Raw genomic sequence first — 15,778 nt, 5'->3', positions numbered from 1 at the left:
CAAGCAATTGCATGCAATTCTAAGAAACATCTCCAGGGCTCTGGCCTCTATGCTGGTGGCAGGACGCAGAGAGCCAGATTGCTCTCCGAGACTGTAGGGCTGGCAGCTCAAAGAGCGGCTATTTCAGTTTATGGGGCTAACCTCTGGGCTTGGCAGCAAGGGCTGGGAGTGGTAGAGTGGAGTGGGTGTCCAGTCTTCTCTGATACTCCATTCTCCAAGGGCAGCTGAATTTGATTTACTGCTCTTTGTTCAACTTCCTTATAGGACTGGGGACCCTTTCTGAATTATTGAAGATTTCTTCATGCCAGGGTTTCTTAACTTCTGTTGACATAAATCATTATTTGCTGTGGGGGCTGTTCTGTGCATTGCAGGATGTTTAGCAGCATCCCTGGGCTCCATTCACTACATGCCAGGAGTACCTCCCACATCCAGTTATGACAACCAAAATTGTCCCCAGTCATTGTCAAGTATCCCGTGGATGACAAAATCACCCAAGTTGAAATCTGCTGATCTATAGCAAAGACCATATCCCTTGCTCCAATGAGGCACTTTTATTCACCACGTTTAGAGCAGGGTTTTTCAGCCTTGGCACTACTGACATTTGGGTCTGATCATTCTTTGTTGCGGGTACTGCTATCCTGTGCACTGTGTAAGGTGCTTAGCAGCATCCCTGATCTCTACCCATTAGACACCAGTAGCACCCCCTCCAAATGTCTTCAGACACTGCCAGATGTTGCCCCGGATAAGGCTCCCAGATTTGGCAAATAAAAATACAAGATTCCAGCTGGGTGTGGTGGTGTGTGCCTGTAGTCAGGAGTCTGAGGCGAGAGGATTGCTTTGAGGCCAGGAGATCATGGATGCAGTATAGTCACTGCACTCCAGCCTAGGCAACATAGTGAGACCCCCATCTCTAAACAAAACAGTAAAGGATTCTCAGATAAATTTGAATGTCAGATAAATGACTAATACTTTTAAAGTATACACACATCTCATATACTGTTTTGAGAGCTTGTTTGGAGGTTCTAGCAGGGGAGCACAGCTAATATACCCTTGACTGAAGGTAAGTCCTCCTCTATCGGGGATGGTCGTCCTCTCCACAAGAGCGCGCAGCTTCAGGAGGGACACACATGGAGCAGTGAGGGAGGAAGGGGACATCTGCCTAGCCAGCCAGATCAGCCAAATCAACCCAGGTGAGCAATGGGGTGACAGATGTCACAGCCAGATCACCCTCACATCCCCTTTGTATATTTTGTATATGTATTTTGAACAAACATATACTATAAAATTATTTGTTGTTTATCTGAAATTTAAATCTAACTGGGTATCTGTATTTTATCTGGCAACGCTTCCTGGGAGACAAAATTACCCAGGTTGAGAACCACTGTTATAGATATTATCATCTCTTTAATGTTTTCAGACAAACAATCTAGGATGAAAGTTATAAATTATCTGTTATGATATATCAAGGCCAGGTGTGGCGGCTAAGCCTTTAATTCCAGCACTTTGGGAGGGCAAGGCAGGAGGATGGCTTGAGCCCAGGAGTTCAAGACCAGCCTGGGCAACGTAGTGGGACCTCGTCTATACAAAAACTGTAAAAAGTAGCCAGGCATGGTGGTGTGTGCCTGTGGTCCCTGCTACTCAGAAGGCTGAGATGGGAGGATTGCTAGAGCCCAGGTGGCTGAGGCTGCAGTGAGCCATGATCACACCACTGCACTCTACCCTGGGTGACAGAGCGAGACTCTGTCTCAAAAAAAAAAAGTATATGAAGTATAATAAAAATATGCACGTCGTTCAACCCAACAATTCCACTTTTAAATATTTTTCCTACAAAAATATTCATTCAAGAAATCAGGGCTATGCATAGAACAATGTTAGATTTAGCACTGTTTGTAATGGCAAAAAATTGGAGACAACATAAATGATAATGGTTAAATAAAGCACATTTTTGCACAAAGGATAAAAGTATTCACACTAGGGACTAGGATACAGCCTTAAAAAATGTAAAGTAGTTCTGTGTGTGCTGACATGCAAAGATGCCTATGAGAAATACTTACATTTATACTACCACAGAAAAAGACTTCCAGGATCTAAGACAAACTTAACTATGCTTATAGTAAAAACTAGTGGTGATCACTCTTACTTTTAAGTTTATATTTTTTTGCACTGCTGGATTTTTAAAAATAAAAATATGCTTACAATACATAGGTAGTTTAAAAAGCAATAAAATTATTTACTTTTTAAAAAGGCTCTTTTTTTCTGTGTTATGGAAAGAGATGAAATAAAAAAGTAAAAAATATAAAAGACCTTTAGCTTATTAAAAAAAGTTAAAAAAAAAAAGAAAAGAAAAAAGGCATTTTATTGGGCATCTTGACAAAAACATCAGACTTTTTACATTTTTCAAGGAGAAGAGATTGAAAAACTTGTCCTGAAAGCACCTTCATTTGAAGATTTGACTTTTAAAATGCTAAGAAATCCTGCGTACCATATTGAGTCGCCAGCCCTGCTGCAATGATTGAATTTGAACTATGACCCCGGGCTACCTTACTGACCTTGACTGCAGGTTTTCCCGGTGTATCCTGGAAAGCATCTGCAGTTGTTTGGTCCCACGCACTCACCAAACTTACATCCAGGTTCGCATGTAGCTGTGGAAGGAAAAGATGTCTTGATGATAAAAGAACAGTAGTTAGTGTAGTGAAATGCACGCAAAACTTCGCTGCGTTCTGTGTGGCAGAGAACTCCATGGGGACATACAGAGGACAATCTGCCTCCCTTTGAATGGAGGCAATACCACACTTTCAGTGGTATTCAATGAAATATAAAGCCTTCCAGACCACAGTCAGCCAGTTTGGCATGCAAACACAAAAGATTTAATAAAATAAGTATAATGTTGGAACTGGAAGAGACTCCAGAGTAACCCTGGGCAAACGCCAACGTCATTCCCCTTCCTTCTGTCTCTTGCCTCGTTTCATCTCCTCCATATTTTCTCCATTTCTCTTTTAAATGATCAAAATCTTTTAATGCTGCACATTATCAGTCAGACTGAACAACCAACATACTGGAGGCAGGAAGGTGCTACTTCTAGCCCTAAGGATGGGAACTAAAAGCATCACGATGATGATGAGGATGATGATGGAGGCATGAGAAAGCATGACAAAGGTAGGATTTGTTTTTCTATTTTATTCACTTCTGTATCCCAACTCCTGACACAAAGTAGACAATAAATATTTGTTCAATGAATAAAGTGGTAGGAAAAACAACAGGGGTAGGATGTTATAACCGATTCAGTTGGGGGCAAGAAAACAAACAGTCAAAGATGATGGACAGTTTCATTCCAGCTCACAGGGACGTTATAAGGAGAAAAAGCAGTAGATAGGAAAAAAGGAAAATGGGAAAGCCTCAAGAGTAGAAAGGGAGAGGATATAATATATGAGAGAGAAAGGAGACTTTTAGGGTATCAAGGACTCTCAGCAGTTTCTGGATATAGTAGGAGCTCAAGAAATAGCCATAATAGGAAAGAATGACTCAGCAATTGCCCAGGAATGGTGCCTACTTCTCCATCCATCAATTCCCCTGGCTCACAGTAGGTCCACCTCTAAGAAAGCCTATTCTTAAAGATACCAGCATCTTTCCCTACAACCCCAGATCCTATTTTTTGTTATTATCATCATTCCTCTACCAGTTACCTGGACTCAAAAAATTCAGTTGTCTATTTTTTCTTGTCTCCAGACCACTCAGTTGCAACATCCTATCCCTGTTTCTACCACCAACTCATTCATTGAACAACTATCTATCTAGCTAACGGGAACTGCCTTGCCCACAGATACTTGGAAGATGATGCTGAATCCCTCTCTCTCCCTGCTTTCCCCACCACAGCTTGTGACCAGTGCCTCACTGATGCAGGAGTCTAACAGCCTAGTTCCTTGTTTCTTGGCAGGACAAACTCTGGTGCAATTAACGCCCTAGAGGTCCCTGTGGGATCAGGCTGAAGCTAGACTTCTTCTGAAACCATATCTCTGCCTAGCCCCTTCCCAAGCTCCCTCACTCCCTTGCAAATTGCTCGTAAGATACCTTTCAATGGAATATTTGTACAAGAATCCCCCTTTCAGGCTCTGCTCCTAGCAAACTTTATGTCAGACACGACATTAAACTAATAGTCCAAAAGCATAGCTCTGATCATGCCACGCCTTGCACAGAGGTCATAATATAATCTTTGTTCCCTCCTGAATACAGTACAGGTATCATAACCAAGTTAAAACTAGCATGATCTGGCCAGGCATGGTGGCTCCAGCCTGTAATCCCAGCACTTTGGGAGGCCGAGGAGGGTGGATCACCTGAAATCAGGAGTTTGAGACCAGCCCGGCCAACATAGTAAAACCACATCTCTACTAAAAATACAAAAATTAGCCAGGCGTGGTGGCGGGCACCTGTAATCCTAGCTACTTGGGAGACTGAGGCAGGAGAATCACTTGAACCCAGGAGGCAGAAGTTGCAGTGAGCTGAGATTGCGCTGCTGCACTCCAGCCTGGGTGACAAAGCAAGACTCTGTCAAAAACAAAAAAAAAAAAACAAAAAAAAACCTAGCCTGATCTGGCCTCCACCTTCTTTTCTAGCCCCCCCCCCACCCCCCCGACAAAGGCAACACTGTGGGCAAAAGATATTGCTTGCTATTCTCTAGACCTACCCTTTACTTTCTACCTTTTCCTACCCCTCCCTAGGATACTCTTCCCTGGGTTTCCAGTAGTTCATATCCTCCCCATTCTTCAAGGACCACCTTGCATGGCCCCTTCTTCTAAAAGCCTTTACAGATTTCTCCAGCCACCTATGAATGCCCACTCAACTTCGAGAACTCCACAGAACTTTGGCAGGCCTCTCCTGTGCAACTGATCAGTTTTTGTCTTATTAAATAATGAGGCATATATTTGGCTACAGTGCTTGTCTTTCATCCACTACTTGTTTCCAAGTGCCTTCAGGACAGTGACTTAAACATTCATCATTGTTTCCCCTGTAGCATTTAATATAGTGTTGTAAACATGTTAAATATTTGAATATTTTTGAATAATGAATAAAGTAATTACTGTAGAACTTTTAATGGGGGAACATTTTATGGCCCTGAACAAATCATAAGGGAAAAATGCTTCCCCAGCAAGGTTTTTCCACTTTTAGAGACAAAAGAGAGAGAATTTAATTTCCAGTGTCTACTTTGTTATGGATATGTACTTGGAGTTGCAACTTTAAATTCAGATGTTAGAAAAATAAATCTTTTTTTTTTTTTTTTTTAAGCCCTGAAGACCTCTAGTTGTTCCCTGGAAACTGATTTCCAATGTGGCCCAGACAGGAAAGCCCAGCATAAATGCCAAATAGAACATAGGAGAAATGGTGAATAATACCCTTGCTATAAGGTTAAAGCTTCAGTAAGATGTTTTCAATTTACAGTAACTTTGGATCTGTGACTTCAACAGCCAATCGACAGCAAGGGAAATTCAGTTTGTGTTTAAAATGGCCTGAGATTGAAGCATGATTTAGACAAAGTAAAAGTCTTATTTAGTTCTCCCCCAAACTTCTCTATCTGAAGCTTTTCATCAGGTACTTGTTTATGGACAATTCTGTATTTCATCTCACTGAAGTGGCATACATTTTAAGGTTAATGATATCGAACAGATGAGACCCTGCCTTGGGAGGAGATTTAGACAGGGTAGAGGCTGAGAGCTAGAAGGCTCCAGGATACATAGAGGCAGGGCTTCAAAAGGAGTGAAGGGCAAATAGATGGACAGAGGGGAAGGCCTGGGTAGACTGTGACCTCACAGCCTGGGGTCTGGCTCTCCTTGTTGGGGCAGGTTGATGTGTATTCTTATTATCATGCATCCCACAACTCTGGCTTAGAAATCAGAAACCCAGCAATAAGGGAATAACTACCCTGTTATTTGGTGCTTCAAGAAACATGACTTTACCATCAAGAAGGACCATGCAAATTGGATAAAACATGATACACATTTTAGATCTAAAAATCATTGCAATTTAAGACCTGAACATTTGACTGGAGCAGTAGGTGTGCTGACCGTCTCTTCAGCTTGCAAAACTTGCATAGTGAGCATTTTGCTTGAACCCCCTGCACTTGCCCTTTTAACACCTTGCCTTCATTTATTCACCAGTGACATGCTGGGTCTTACAAGTTTTATGGCAGTAGACGCTGATGTTCGTGCAACTGTAAGAGAGACGCTAAATCATGTGTTTCACGTGGTTTTTGCCCCTTTCCACCTGACTGACTTCAAATAAAAATGTGTTATGTTGTGTCTAGCAAAAGAATAAAGCCACATTTAATCCCCCCATCACCTGGTGCTTTAATGATGAGAAGTCTGTGATGAGAATTATTGGTCCTTCCTGAAGGAATGGTAATTTATGAGGTATTTTCTATGCATGCCAGGTAATGAACTCACCCTTTAATGCATACATTCCTTACTCTCAGAGGTAGGTATTGCTCTCTCCAGGTTGCAGAGGAGGAAATTGAGCCTTAGCTAGCTTACCTTAGCTAGCTTGCCCAAGGTCACCCACATCAGTCTGGTTCTCAATGCCCTTGATCATGACACTATCAATCCAATCAGGATGAGGACCCACCCTTTTAATTGACACAAGTCCCAGGAGGATATTCTAACTTCCTTTATCTAAGTGGGCAATGATGATCTTTGTTTTTGTCTAGTATTTTTATGCTCTTGTCATCTTGTCACAAGCAAACTATGACGGCAGAAGGTTTTGCATAATATGGAACATGTGGGAACAATATCAATGTTTTCTATTGTTTTATAGATTTTGGATATTATCAAGTTCTGACCTCACTTATGGTCAATCCAGATATTTTTTAACCAGCCAGAGAGAAGGAGGTTGGGGCAGGAACAGACTAGCAAAAAGAAGGTAGCATTGTTATTCCTAAAAATAGCTAACATGTTAGTGCTTTTATGGGACCTGCAATTGTGTTGTCATCCCATTTAATAGATAAATAACTTAGGATGAGGCACATGCTACCTACTGAAGGACACAGGGACAGTGAGAGTAGACTGCTGCCCTGAAGGAATACACCCCTGGTGAGACAGTCAGGAGGAATGTGGATTTGGTTCTGCTACACTGCCAGTGTTGGTCGTTATGGAAAGTCATAAAAAGAAAAACAAGGCAAAAACTTTATGCTCATCTCTGCCCTCCCCAACCTCCTTGAAATGATCAGAGGCCTCTCTCGGAGTTCCTAACACATAGTCTGAGAAACAATGTCCAAGGCAAATTATGGTTCCTTGGTTTGCAATGTACAAAAAAATCAGCAAAATACTTAAAATCTTTGCATATATGCATATGTACCTTGAAAACATTTAGAAATTGGCAGTATGAATTTTAAAAATGTGAGTTACAAATCTATAAGCTAAAAGGTGTACTTATTTTGTGGCTGAAGCCTACTGGTTGGGTGATTAATAATTAAAGTTTATTGCATTGGAAATCACTTAAGCTATAATTAGAGGAGAAATGTACTGGCCTGCTTTTGCCCATCTTAGTTCCTTTAGATTAAAAAGAAAACCAAAAACAAACAACCCAGTCATACTCATTAAGATAATCACAAAAATAATTGACAAGACAGTCTTCTAAAATAAATCATGCCAAGTATGATGGCGTCAGCCACATTTTGTCTGGGAAGAGATCTCATAGGAACCCAGACCTTGGTTATTGGTAGTTATGCATGTCCTTGCCTGAGAGATCCACTGGCAATTTTGTGGCAGTTCATGGTATGACAGATAAAAACCTAAGGGCCCTGATCCAAGTGCAGGGTCTGAGTTTTTACAAAATTACCTTCACAGACTCCCTTGCTGTTTCTTCTCCAGCCGTAGCAGCAGGCCAGTTTAGTTCCATAGTGACAGACCCCAGGCTGACGTGCTGATGCTAACAACCCGTGATGCCTTGCACTGCAGATAAAGAACTACATGTTAGTATTGAGAAAATAGAAAAGACAACAGAAACTCTTCCCTACTACTAAAAGAACCAGAGATGTCAATTACCTGGTTAATTTCAACGAACCCGCAGTAAGTGCTAAATTAGATTTTGAAAACTTGAATTTTGGGGTTGCCAGCCTTCCTCAATAATTAGTTTCAACCATTTCCTTCTTCCCCATGGTTAAAAGAATTGGGTTACATAATCTATAAAACTAGGGCACATGAAGATGTCCAAAATGTATGTTTTTGAACCTTGTAGAGTGCCACTTTTCAGATCTGCTCTGTATACGCACAGCAACTATCCAGTTCTTTGTCTATTTCAGTCACTTTCTAATCCTGTGGCTTTGTCCCAGACCAGAGCTCTGCACTTTTATCCCACTGGCACCTGGGAACCATTGAATAGACTGGAATCAACATACACTATAGATGATTAAGAGCTGGAAGGGCTTGTTCAGGAAAGCCCTCTTATGTTACAGAGGAGGAAACTCCAGTCCAATGGAGTGGAGTCACATCCCCAGCAGAGCTGGGTGTTAGGAATTCTAGCCCAGGGCTCGTTCCCATTCCACATGACCTCCTGGAAACCCAATTTGTTAAACTGCTTAATTTTAGAGCAGAGATCGGCAAACATTTTCTGTAAAAAGCCAGATGGTAAGTATTTTAGGCTTTGTAGGGCCATAAGATATCTGTCCAAGTACAAAAGCAGCCATAGGCAATAGTAAACAGATGGGCATGACTGTGTTCCAGTAAAACTTTATTTATGGACACTGAAATTTGAATAGCATATAATTTTCCTGTGTCATGATATAGTATTCTCCTTTTGCTCCATCTTCTAACTTTTAAAAATGTAAAAACTGTTCTTCGCACATGGGCTGTTTATAAAGAGGGGATCACCTAGCTTTGGCCAGCAGGCTGTAGCTTGCCTGATCTAGATGCCTGAAAAAGTGAGCCCCCTGTCCCCCACCAAGTGCCCCCAAGTAGTGCCGCCATGGATGAAGCTCACTGCATGTTTACCTACTTACTGTCCTGGTATTGGACAGGGTTGCTACCAGACTTTGAAGGAAAATACTTGCATTGTATGTTTAGTGGAGGACTGTGATTATTTCCTTACACATATTAAATACACTGTAAAAATGTTTCCTGGGCTCTTTAACAGACAAAGGAATGCACATTTTACCATGTGCTTTCTGCTATAGAACTGAACTTTATGCAAGTTAATAATATCTAAGTCAAGGTCAGGAAGTTAAACAACCTTGTAGATTTCCCTCAAGATCTGCCTCTCCCACAAATGTGATTACTCAGTTAAGAGCTATAAAGATATGGTCTGAGACATTTCATTTACTGAGAGCACCAAATGCGAGGATGATTTTAACATTTACTTTTTCTTGAAGGGGACTTTTTTTCATTTTTTAATGGAATTAATTTTAGGGATTCATAAGTCACTCAAACATTCAGAATAGGGTTTCTCAACTTCTACACAACTGATATTTTGGGCCAGATCATTGTTTGTTGTTGGGAGGTGTCCTGTGCATTGTAGGATATTTAACAATGGTCTTTATCTACAGTTGCCAGTAGCACACACCCCTCTAGTTCTGACAAACGAAAATGTCTCCAGACATTGCCAAATGTCCCCTGGAAGGTAAACTTTTCTTTAATTAAATAGTAGTACTTTAAAGCAAAACATTTATTGTGCATTTGCTATGTTCCAAGTACTGTCTCAGGCAAATAGAGTACAGTGACGAAAAGGTCCTGGTCTTTGCTCTCTTAAGTTCACAGTCTATTGGAAACATATGCATTCAAGTATAGGATAGCATGCTAAATATTATTAAAATGCTCTGCTAAAGAGTTTTGACTGAGAAATAATGCAGCCATGTGTCTAATCTAATTTGTATATTCCTAACAATTCTGCAAGGGATACCACAATCTTGACCCAGTCTGCGCCTAACAGTTTCCAAAGAACCTATGATAAACTCCAATATTCTGTAGCACAGTACGGTGACTACAGTTAGCAACAATGTATTGTAAATTTCCAAGTAGCTAGAAGAGAGGATGGCAAATATTACCAACACATAGAAATGGTAAATACTCAAGGTATTTGAGTATTTGATGGATACCCCAAGTACCACAACTGGATCATGATATAGTCTATGCATGTAACACTCACATGTACCCCATAAATATGTAAAATATTTTGTGTCAGTAAAAAAGAAGAAACTATGGGCAACTAACCATAAAGTATGCTGAGTAAATAAGTGCCAGTCCAAATACAGTGATGTCCTTAATAATTTTTTTACTTTAGTATTTTAAAAATTGAGATATAATTTACATAACGTAAAATTCACCGTCTTAAAGTATACACTTCAGTGGTTTTTAGTATTTTCACTATGTTATGCACTCATCACTTCTATTTAGTTCCAGAATATTTCCATCACCCCAAAAATAAACCCTATACCTACGAGCAGTTCATCTTAACTAACTCCTCCCTTCATCCCCTAGCAACCACAAATCTGCTTTTTGTCTCTGGATTTGCCTATTCTGGATATTTCATATAAATGGAATCACACAATATGTAGCCTTCTGTATCTGGCTTCTTTAACTTAGTATGTTTTCAAGTTTGATCCATGTTGTAGCTTGTAACAGTACTGTATTTCTTTTTATTGCTGAATAATATTCCATAATATGGATATACCACATTTTATTTATCCACTCATCAGCTGATAGACATTTAAGTTGTTTCCACCTTTTGGTCATCATGAATAATGTTGTTATGAACATTGGTGCACAAGTTTTTGTGTGGACATATGTTTTAATTTCTCTTGGGTATATACCCAGGAGTGGAATTGTTGGGTCATATGGTGCAATGGACAGAATGTTTGTGTCCTCCAAAATTCATATATTGAAACCCTAATCCCAATGTGATGGTATTTGGTGGTGGGGGTCTTTGGGAGGTAATTAGGTCATGGGGGTGGAGCCTTTATGAATGGGATTAGTGCCCTAATAAGAAAAGGCTAGAGAGCTTGAGAAGTCGGCAGCCTGCAACCCAAAAGAGTGCCCTCACCAGAACCTGACCATGCTGACACCCTAGTCTTGGAATTCCAGCCTTCAGAATGGTGAGAAATACATTTCTATTGTTTATAAGCCACCCAACCTATGGTAATTTGTTATAGCAGCCTGAACTGACTAAGACATATGATAGTTGTATATTTAACTTTCTGAAGAACTGCCCGACTGTTTTCCAACATGGCTATATCATTTTACTTTCCCATCAGCAATATATGAGAGTTCCGATTTCTCCACATCCTCACCAGCACTTGTTATTGTTCATTTTAAAAAACTCTAGACATCCTAACGCTTGAGAAGTAGCATCTTGTTTTGATGTGCATTTCTCTGATGGCTAATGATATTAAGTGTCTTTCATGTGTTTATAGACCATTTATATATCTTCTTTGGATAAATGTCTATTCAGGTCCTTTGCCCATTTTTTAACTGGGTTATTTGTTTTGATGTTTTTAAGATTTGAAAACAAGATTGAAATTTGTTGGTAAAAACAACTATCCCCATACCTTGGTGAAAAAACCCTTCCACATAGATAAACAGTAAGTCCATTTCTTAACCATACACATCTGTGAGAAACCTTGACAAAGTACTACAATCTGCTTTTACCTCTTCCTTTAACAACATGAAGCTGATGCCTGGGGGAGCAGAATGGAGAGAGGAACTAACCTTGCTTGGGAAAGAGGAGGAAAATGTCACAGGGTAGGTGACATTTGAGTTGGATTTCAAAAGAAAACATGATGAAAGAAAAGCTTTATAGGGGGAAATTCTGCCTTTGGAATTTTAATTTCATATTTTTATAAGAAATGTGGGATTCATTTAATTAGAATTCAATCTAGCAACAAAATCTTAGAGATGATCTGTCAACTTCTTGACTGCAGGTTTGCAAGCAATATGCTCCCCAATCACAATAGGAAGGACCTTACCTATTTCCTGATGCCAAAAAAAAAAATCAGTATAATCCTCAATAGGGCATTAATATGTATGGACTATAGTGCTAGGTGCTGAGGATACACTTGTAATCCTGGCATAGATGGTCCCCTACTCATGAGCTTTTAGACAAGGGGTTCAGGGTAACAGAGGCACTCCATATATTCAGTCTATTACAGAAGCTTAAATCAAAGAAACATAATCCAGTCTAAAGGGTCCCAGATGTTCTCTTTGAAGGTGCAAACTTTAAATTAGACTTAAGACAAACAGGGTTCAACCACATAAAGTGAAAGAATATTAGAGGCAAAGGGAATAGAATGAGTGCAGACTAAGAGGTAAAAGACACCATGCTTGTGCTTGAGGAATGAGTAGATGACCAGAGGATTAGAACAAAGGGAGGGAGGAGTCAGCTTGTGAGAGATGAGCCCCGAGAGGTTGGCAGAGGCTACATCACAGAGGGTCTTGTGAATCAAGTTAGGGCTTTGGGTTTTACATCTTAATGGCAATAGAACAGCACTAAAGGGTTTTAAGTAGGAATGTTATTTGATAAGGTTTTTCTCTTGAAAAACAGTACCACGAAAGCAGTCTGGAAGATAGATTGGAGGGAGACAGAATGGAAGAAAAGATACCAGTTGGCTCAGAAGATAGATTCTGGTTGCTTGGACTGGAGCAGAAGCAGTGGAGGTAAGGAGAAATGAATGGCATCAAAGTGGGACCAAAAGATTTGGTAATGGATTAGAGTCATTCATTCATTCATTCATTCATTCAACAAGTATTTATTGAGTGCCTATAATGTATCAGACACTGGGCTAGTTTCCAGAAGTTCATCAGCAACCAAAAGGGAAATAAGATTTCTGTCCTCGTGGAGCTTATATCCTAGTCGATTGGATATAGAGCGTCAGAGGGATGCACCATCGGGTAGATGTTAGCACTGTATTTCTGGAATGAGGAATATGGGTGGAGGAACATGTTAGGGAATAGGATAGATGATGAATTCTCTTTGGCACATGCTGATTTTCAGTACTCATTAGACGGACAACCTAGAAGAGGTGTTGAGTAGGAAGTTGGATATTTGGGTGAGGAGTCCAGGAAGCAGAACTATATTTGGGAATCATCTGCAGGTAGATGGTAACTGATTCTACAGAAGTGGATGTAGTGTAAGAAAAGAAGGAGGCTTACGGCACAGTCCCAAAGATGCCAGCATGTAAGAGATGGACCAAAGAGCAGGAAGGTCCAGAAAGAGGCCCAGGCAATGCTCAGAGGAACACCAGGTTAGTACATTGTTGGGAAAGCCAAATGAGGAGAGTTTTTCTAGTAAGAGAGTGGGATCAACTCTGAATGTTGAGAGGCTGCATAACATGGTGGTCAGGACTATGGTCTCCTTCCTGGGTTTGAATTCTGGCTCTACTATATATTAACTCTGACCTTCAGCAAGTTACTTTGTCTTTCTATGCCTTAGCTATCTCTTTTCTAAAACAGGGAAAACAACAGTATTTACCTTAAGGGTATTTGTGATAATGAAATCATTAAATATATGTAAAGGGCTTTGAATGGTGACTAACACAGTAAATGCTCCCTCATTGATTGCTTTTATTATTAGTAGTAGTAGGATTAATATTATCAGATGTGTTGACCTTCAGAGGAGAGCCATGTTTCCCACAGAAGGACCTGCCTTAGTATCCCTGCCATGCTCAGTCATTGGTGGGAGCAGCCTGTGGGAGTTGCAGCCTCACTTAAAAGTGGTGCTGGATTTCCAACAGCAGAGTAGTTGGGACCCTGGGTCAATTATGCTCCCTGCAGTTGGATGTCTGCGAGGCACATCCTCATAGCTGTCACAGGTTCCATGTGACTTTCCTTTTTTATGTTTGTAGGAATAACTGTTCATTCTAAGGGGAGATTATCATAGAATTTCACCTTAAAGAAAGCAACCTTAGATATCATCTGGTTCCAACCTATCATTTTGTGCATGAAGAAACTAAGGCCAAGAAAAACTGAGTATTTCATTGGTATTAGGAGCTAGAGGGGAACACACTTCACCAAACTATTCACCTACTCATTTGTCTACCCAAAATTTATTAAGTAACTACATACGTCAGGCACTGTACTAGGCACTGAGACGATATAGGAGGTATATGAGAGAAGCCCCATTATATTCCAACATATGACCCTACCGAAGGGGCAAGTTCTCAGGAGCTAGGAGGAGATATGGAAGTTAGTACATTGGGATGGGTGGGTGAGGGGTGTTCTGGAGGAAATGGGGCTCAATATGAATGGAACTTAGGAGAAGTGGGAGGAGGCTGTATGGTGGGGAAGGTATTCCAGGCAGAAAAAATAGCCTGTGCCAAGGACAGCACCATTAAGAACATGGGGAGTTGGTGGCCTGAAAATTTGAGTGTAGATCGTGGTGTGTGTTAGGAGCAGGAGTGAGAAGGGCAGCAGGGGAATGGTGGGATAGAGAAGGGGCAGGGAAACAGCAGGGGGCAAAAGAAAAAGGCCTGTGTCCCTCCTGCAGGCTTCAGACAGTGACAGGTAGATTTCAAGCAGTTGGAAATATCAAGAATTTTGTAATACACAAAACAGCCCCCTTAGAAGTAGGGTGAGCTCACCAAGCTCCAACAATATTTCTGAAACAGTTAGATGTGAAATCACACAAAACAAATTGAAATTTGTTGAAATCTGATATTTTTAAAAAGCCTAATCAGAAACCAGCCGAGAGTCCTTGGTACAGGTGGTCAAACCTACTTCATATGTACCAGTCAAAGTCAATTACTTGGGATTGCAAAGAATACTGCCTGGGGTTAACTAACAGGAGACAGTTACCAGAAGATAAAATTCATATACTGTTTGACATTACCACAACTCTCCAGAGAAATCCTCATTTTCTCAATCTTTATTGCTTTCACATGCCTGCTTTCAGGTGAAAAGGTGAAACTGAGAAATCTGAGGTGTATTAATTTCTCCCAAATCATTGTTTTTGATGTCGTATAAAGTGTTACTTATAAAACTCCCCCAAATGTTAATGACTAACACTTGGGCCATCAAAAATTTATTAACTTTGTTAATAAATTAAGATTTCTTATCTGCTGTAAGGAATTCCTTTCCCAGTCACAAAAGCATCTTAGTATTATAGTTCTGTCGAAAGATATAGGAGATTTGCCATCAAATCTACATCACTCTCATTTGTTAAAAAATGGAAGTAATTGTTTAAGAATCAACTCGGCCGGGCGTAGTGGCTCACGCCTGTAATCCCAGCACTTTGGGAGGCCGAGGTGGGTGGATCAAGAGGTTAGGAGATTGAGATCATCCTGGCTAAGATGGTGAAACCCCGTCTCTACTAAAAACACAAAAAATTAGCCGGGCATGGTAGCAGGGCCTGTAGTCCCAGCTACTCAGGAGGCTGAGGCAGGAGAATGGCGTGAACCCGGGAGTCAGAGCTTGCAGTGAGCCGAGATTGCGCCACTGCACTTCAGCCTGGGCAACAGAGTGAGACTCCATCTCAAAAAGAAAAAAAAAAAAGAAAAGAAATAGAATATCTAATTTTGGACTGTACTAATCCCATCAACATCCTCTGCCACCTTGGAAGGTCTCGATGGACTGGCCAGCTTCTCTCTCACTCTGTCTCTTCCTAAACAATATTTTGCACATATGAGGCTCAGGGAACTGAGTCTTGAGACAGGGAAATGCTAATGTAGGTGAACAAGTCTCTGTGGAGTGGAAGCCCTGAGCTGTGGGAGTCTTAGCTAAATGCTGAATTGCCCAGTTTCTTTAATGCATTATACAGCTTGCTGTCTACATTGATCAAATTAATCAGAAAATCGCCATCTCCACAGCTG

General features: G+C 40.7%; 1 protein-coding gene across 2 annotated transcripts in view; it reads right to left on the bottom strand.

Annotated features, from left to right (window-relative positions):
- EGFL6 (EGF like domain multiple 6) overlaps positions 1-15,778 on the bottom strand; it is a 63,761-nt gene that overhangs the window by 35,873 nt on the left and 12,110 nt on the right. For both annotated transcript variants that reach the window (XM_004063804.5, XM_019019816.4), the window contains exons 2-3: positions 7,825-7,937; positions 2,550-2,642 (exon numbers count right to left, since the gene is read on the bottom strand). In XM_004063804.5, the coding sequence (XP_004063852.2) occupies positions 2,550-2,642; positions 7,825-7,937 (206 nt within the window). The remainder of the gene's footprint in view (positions 1-2,549; positions 2,643-7,824; positions 7,938-15,778) is intronic.

Source organism: Gorilla gorilla, chromosome X, assembly GCF_029281585.2.
Source record: "Gorilla gorilla gorilla isolate KB3781 chromosome X, NHGRI_mGorGor1-v2.1_pri, whole genome shotgun sequence".
Taxonomy (NCBI): domain Eukaryota; kingdom Metazoa; phylum Chordata; class Mammalia; order Primates; family Hominidae; genus Gorilla; species Gorilla gorilla.
The sequence above is the reverse complement of the archived record's forward strand: the minus strand, read 5'-3'. Positions and strand labels throughout refer to the sequence as shown.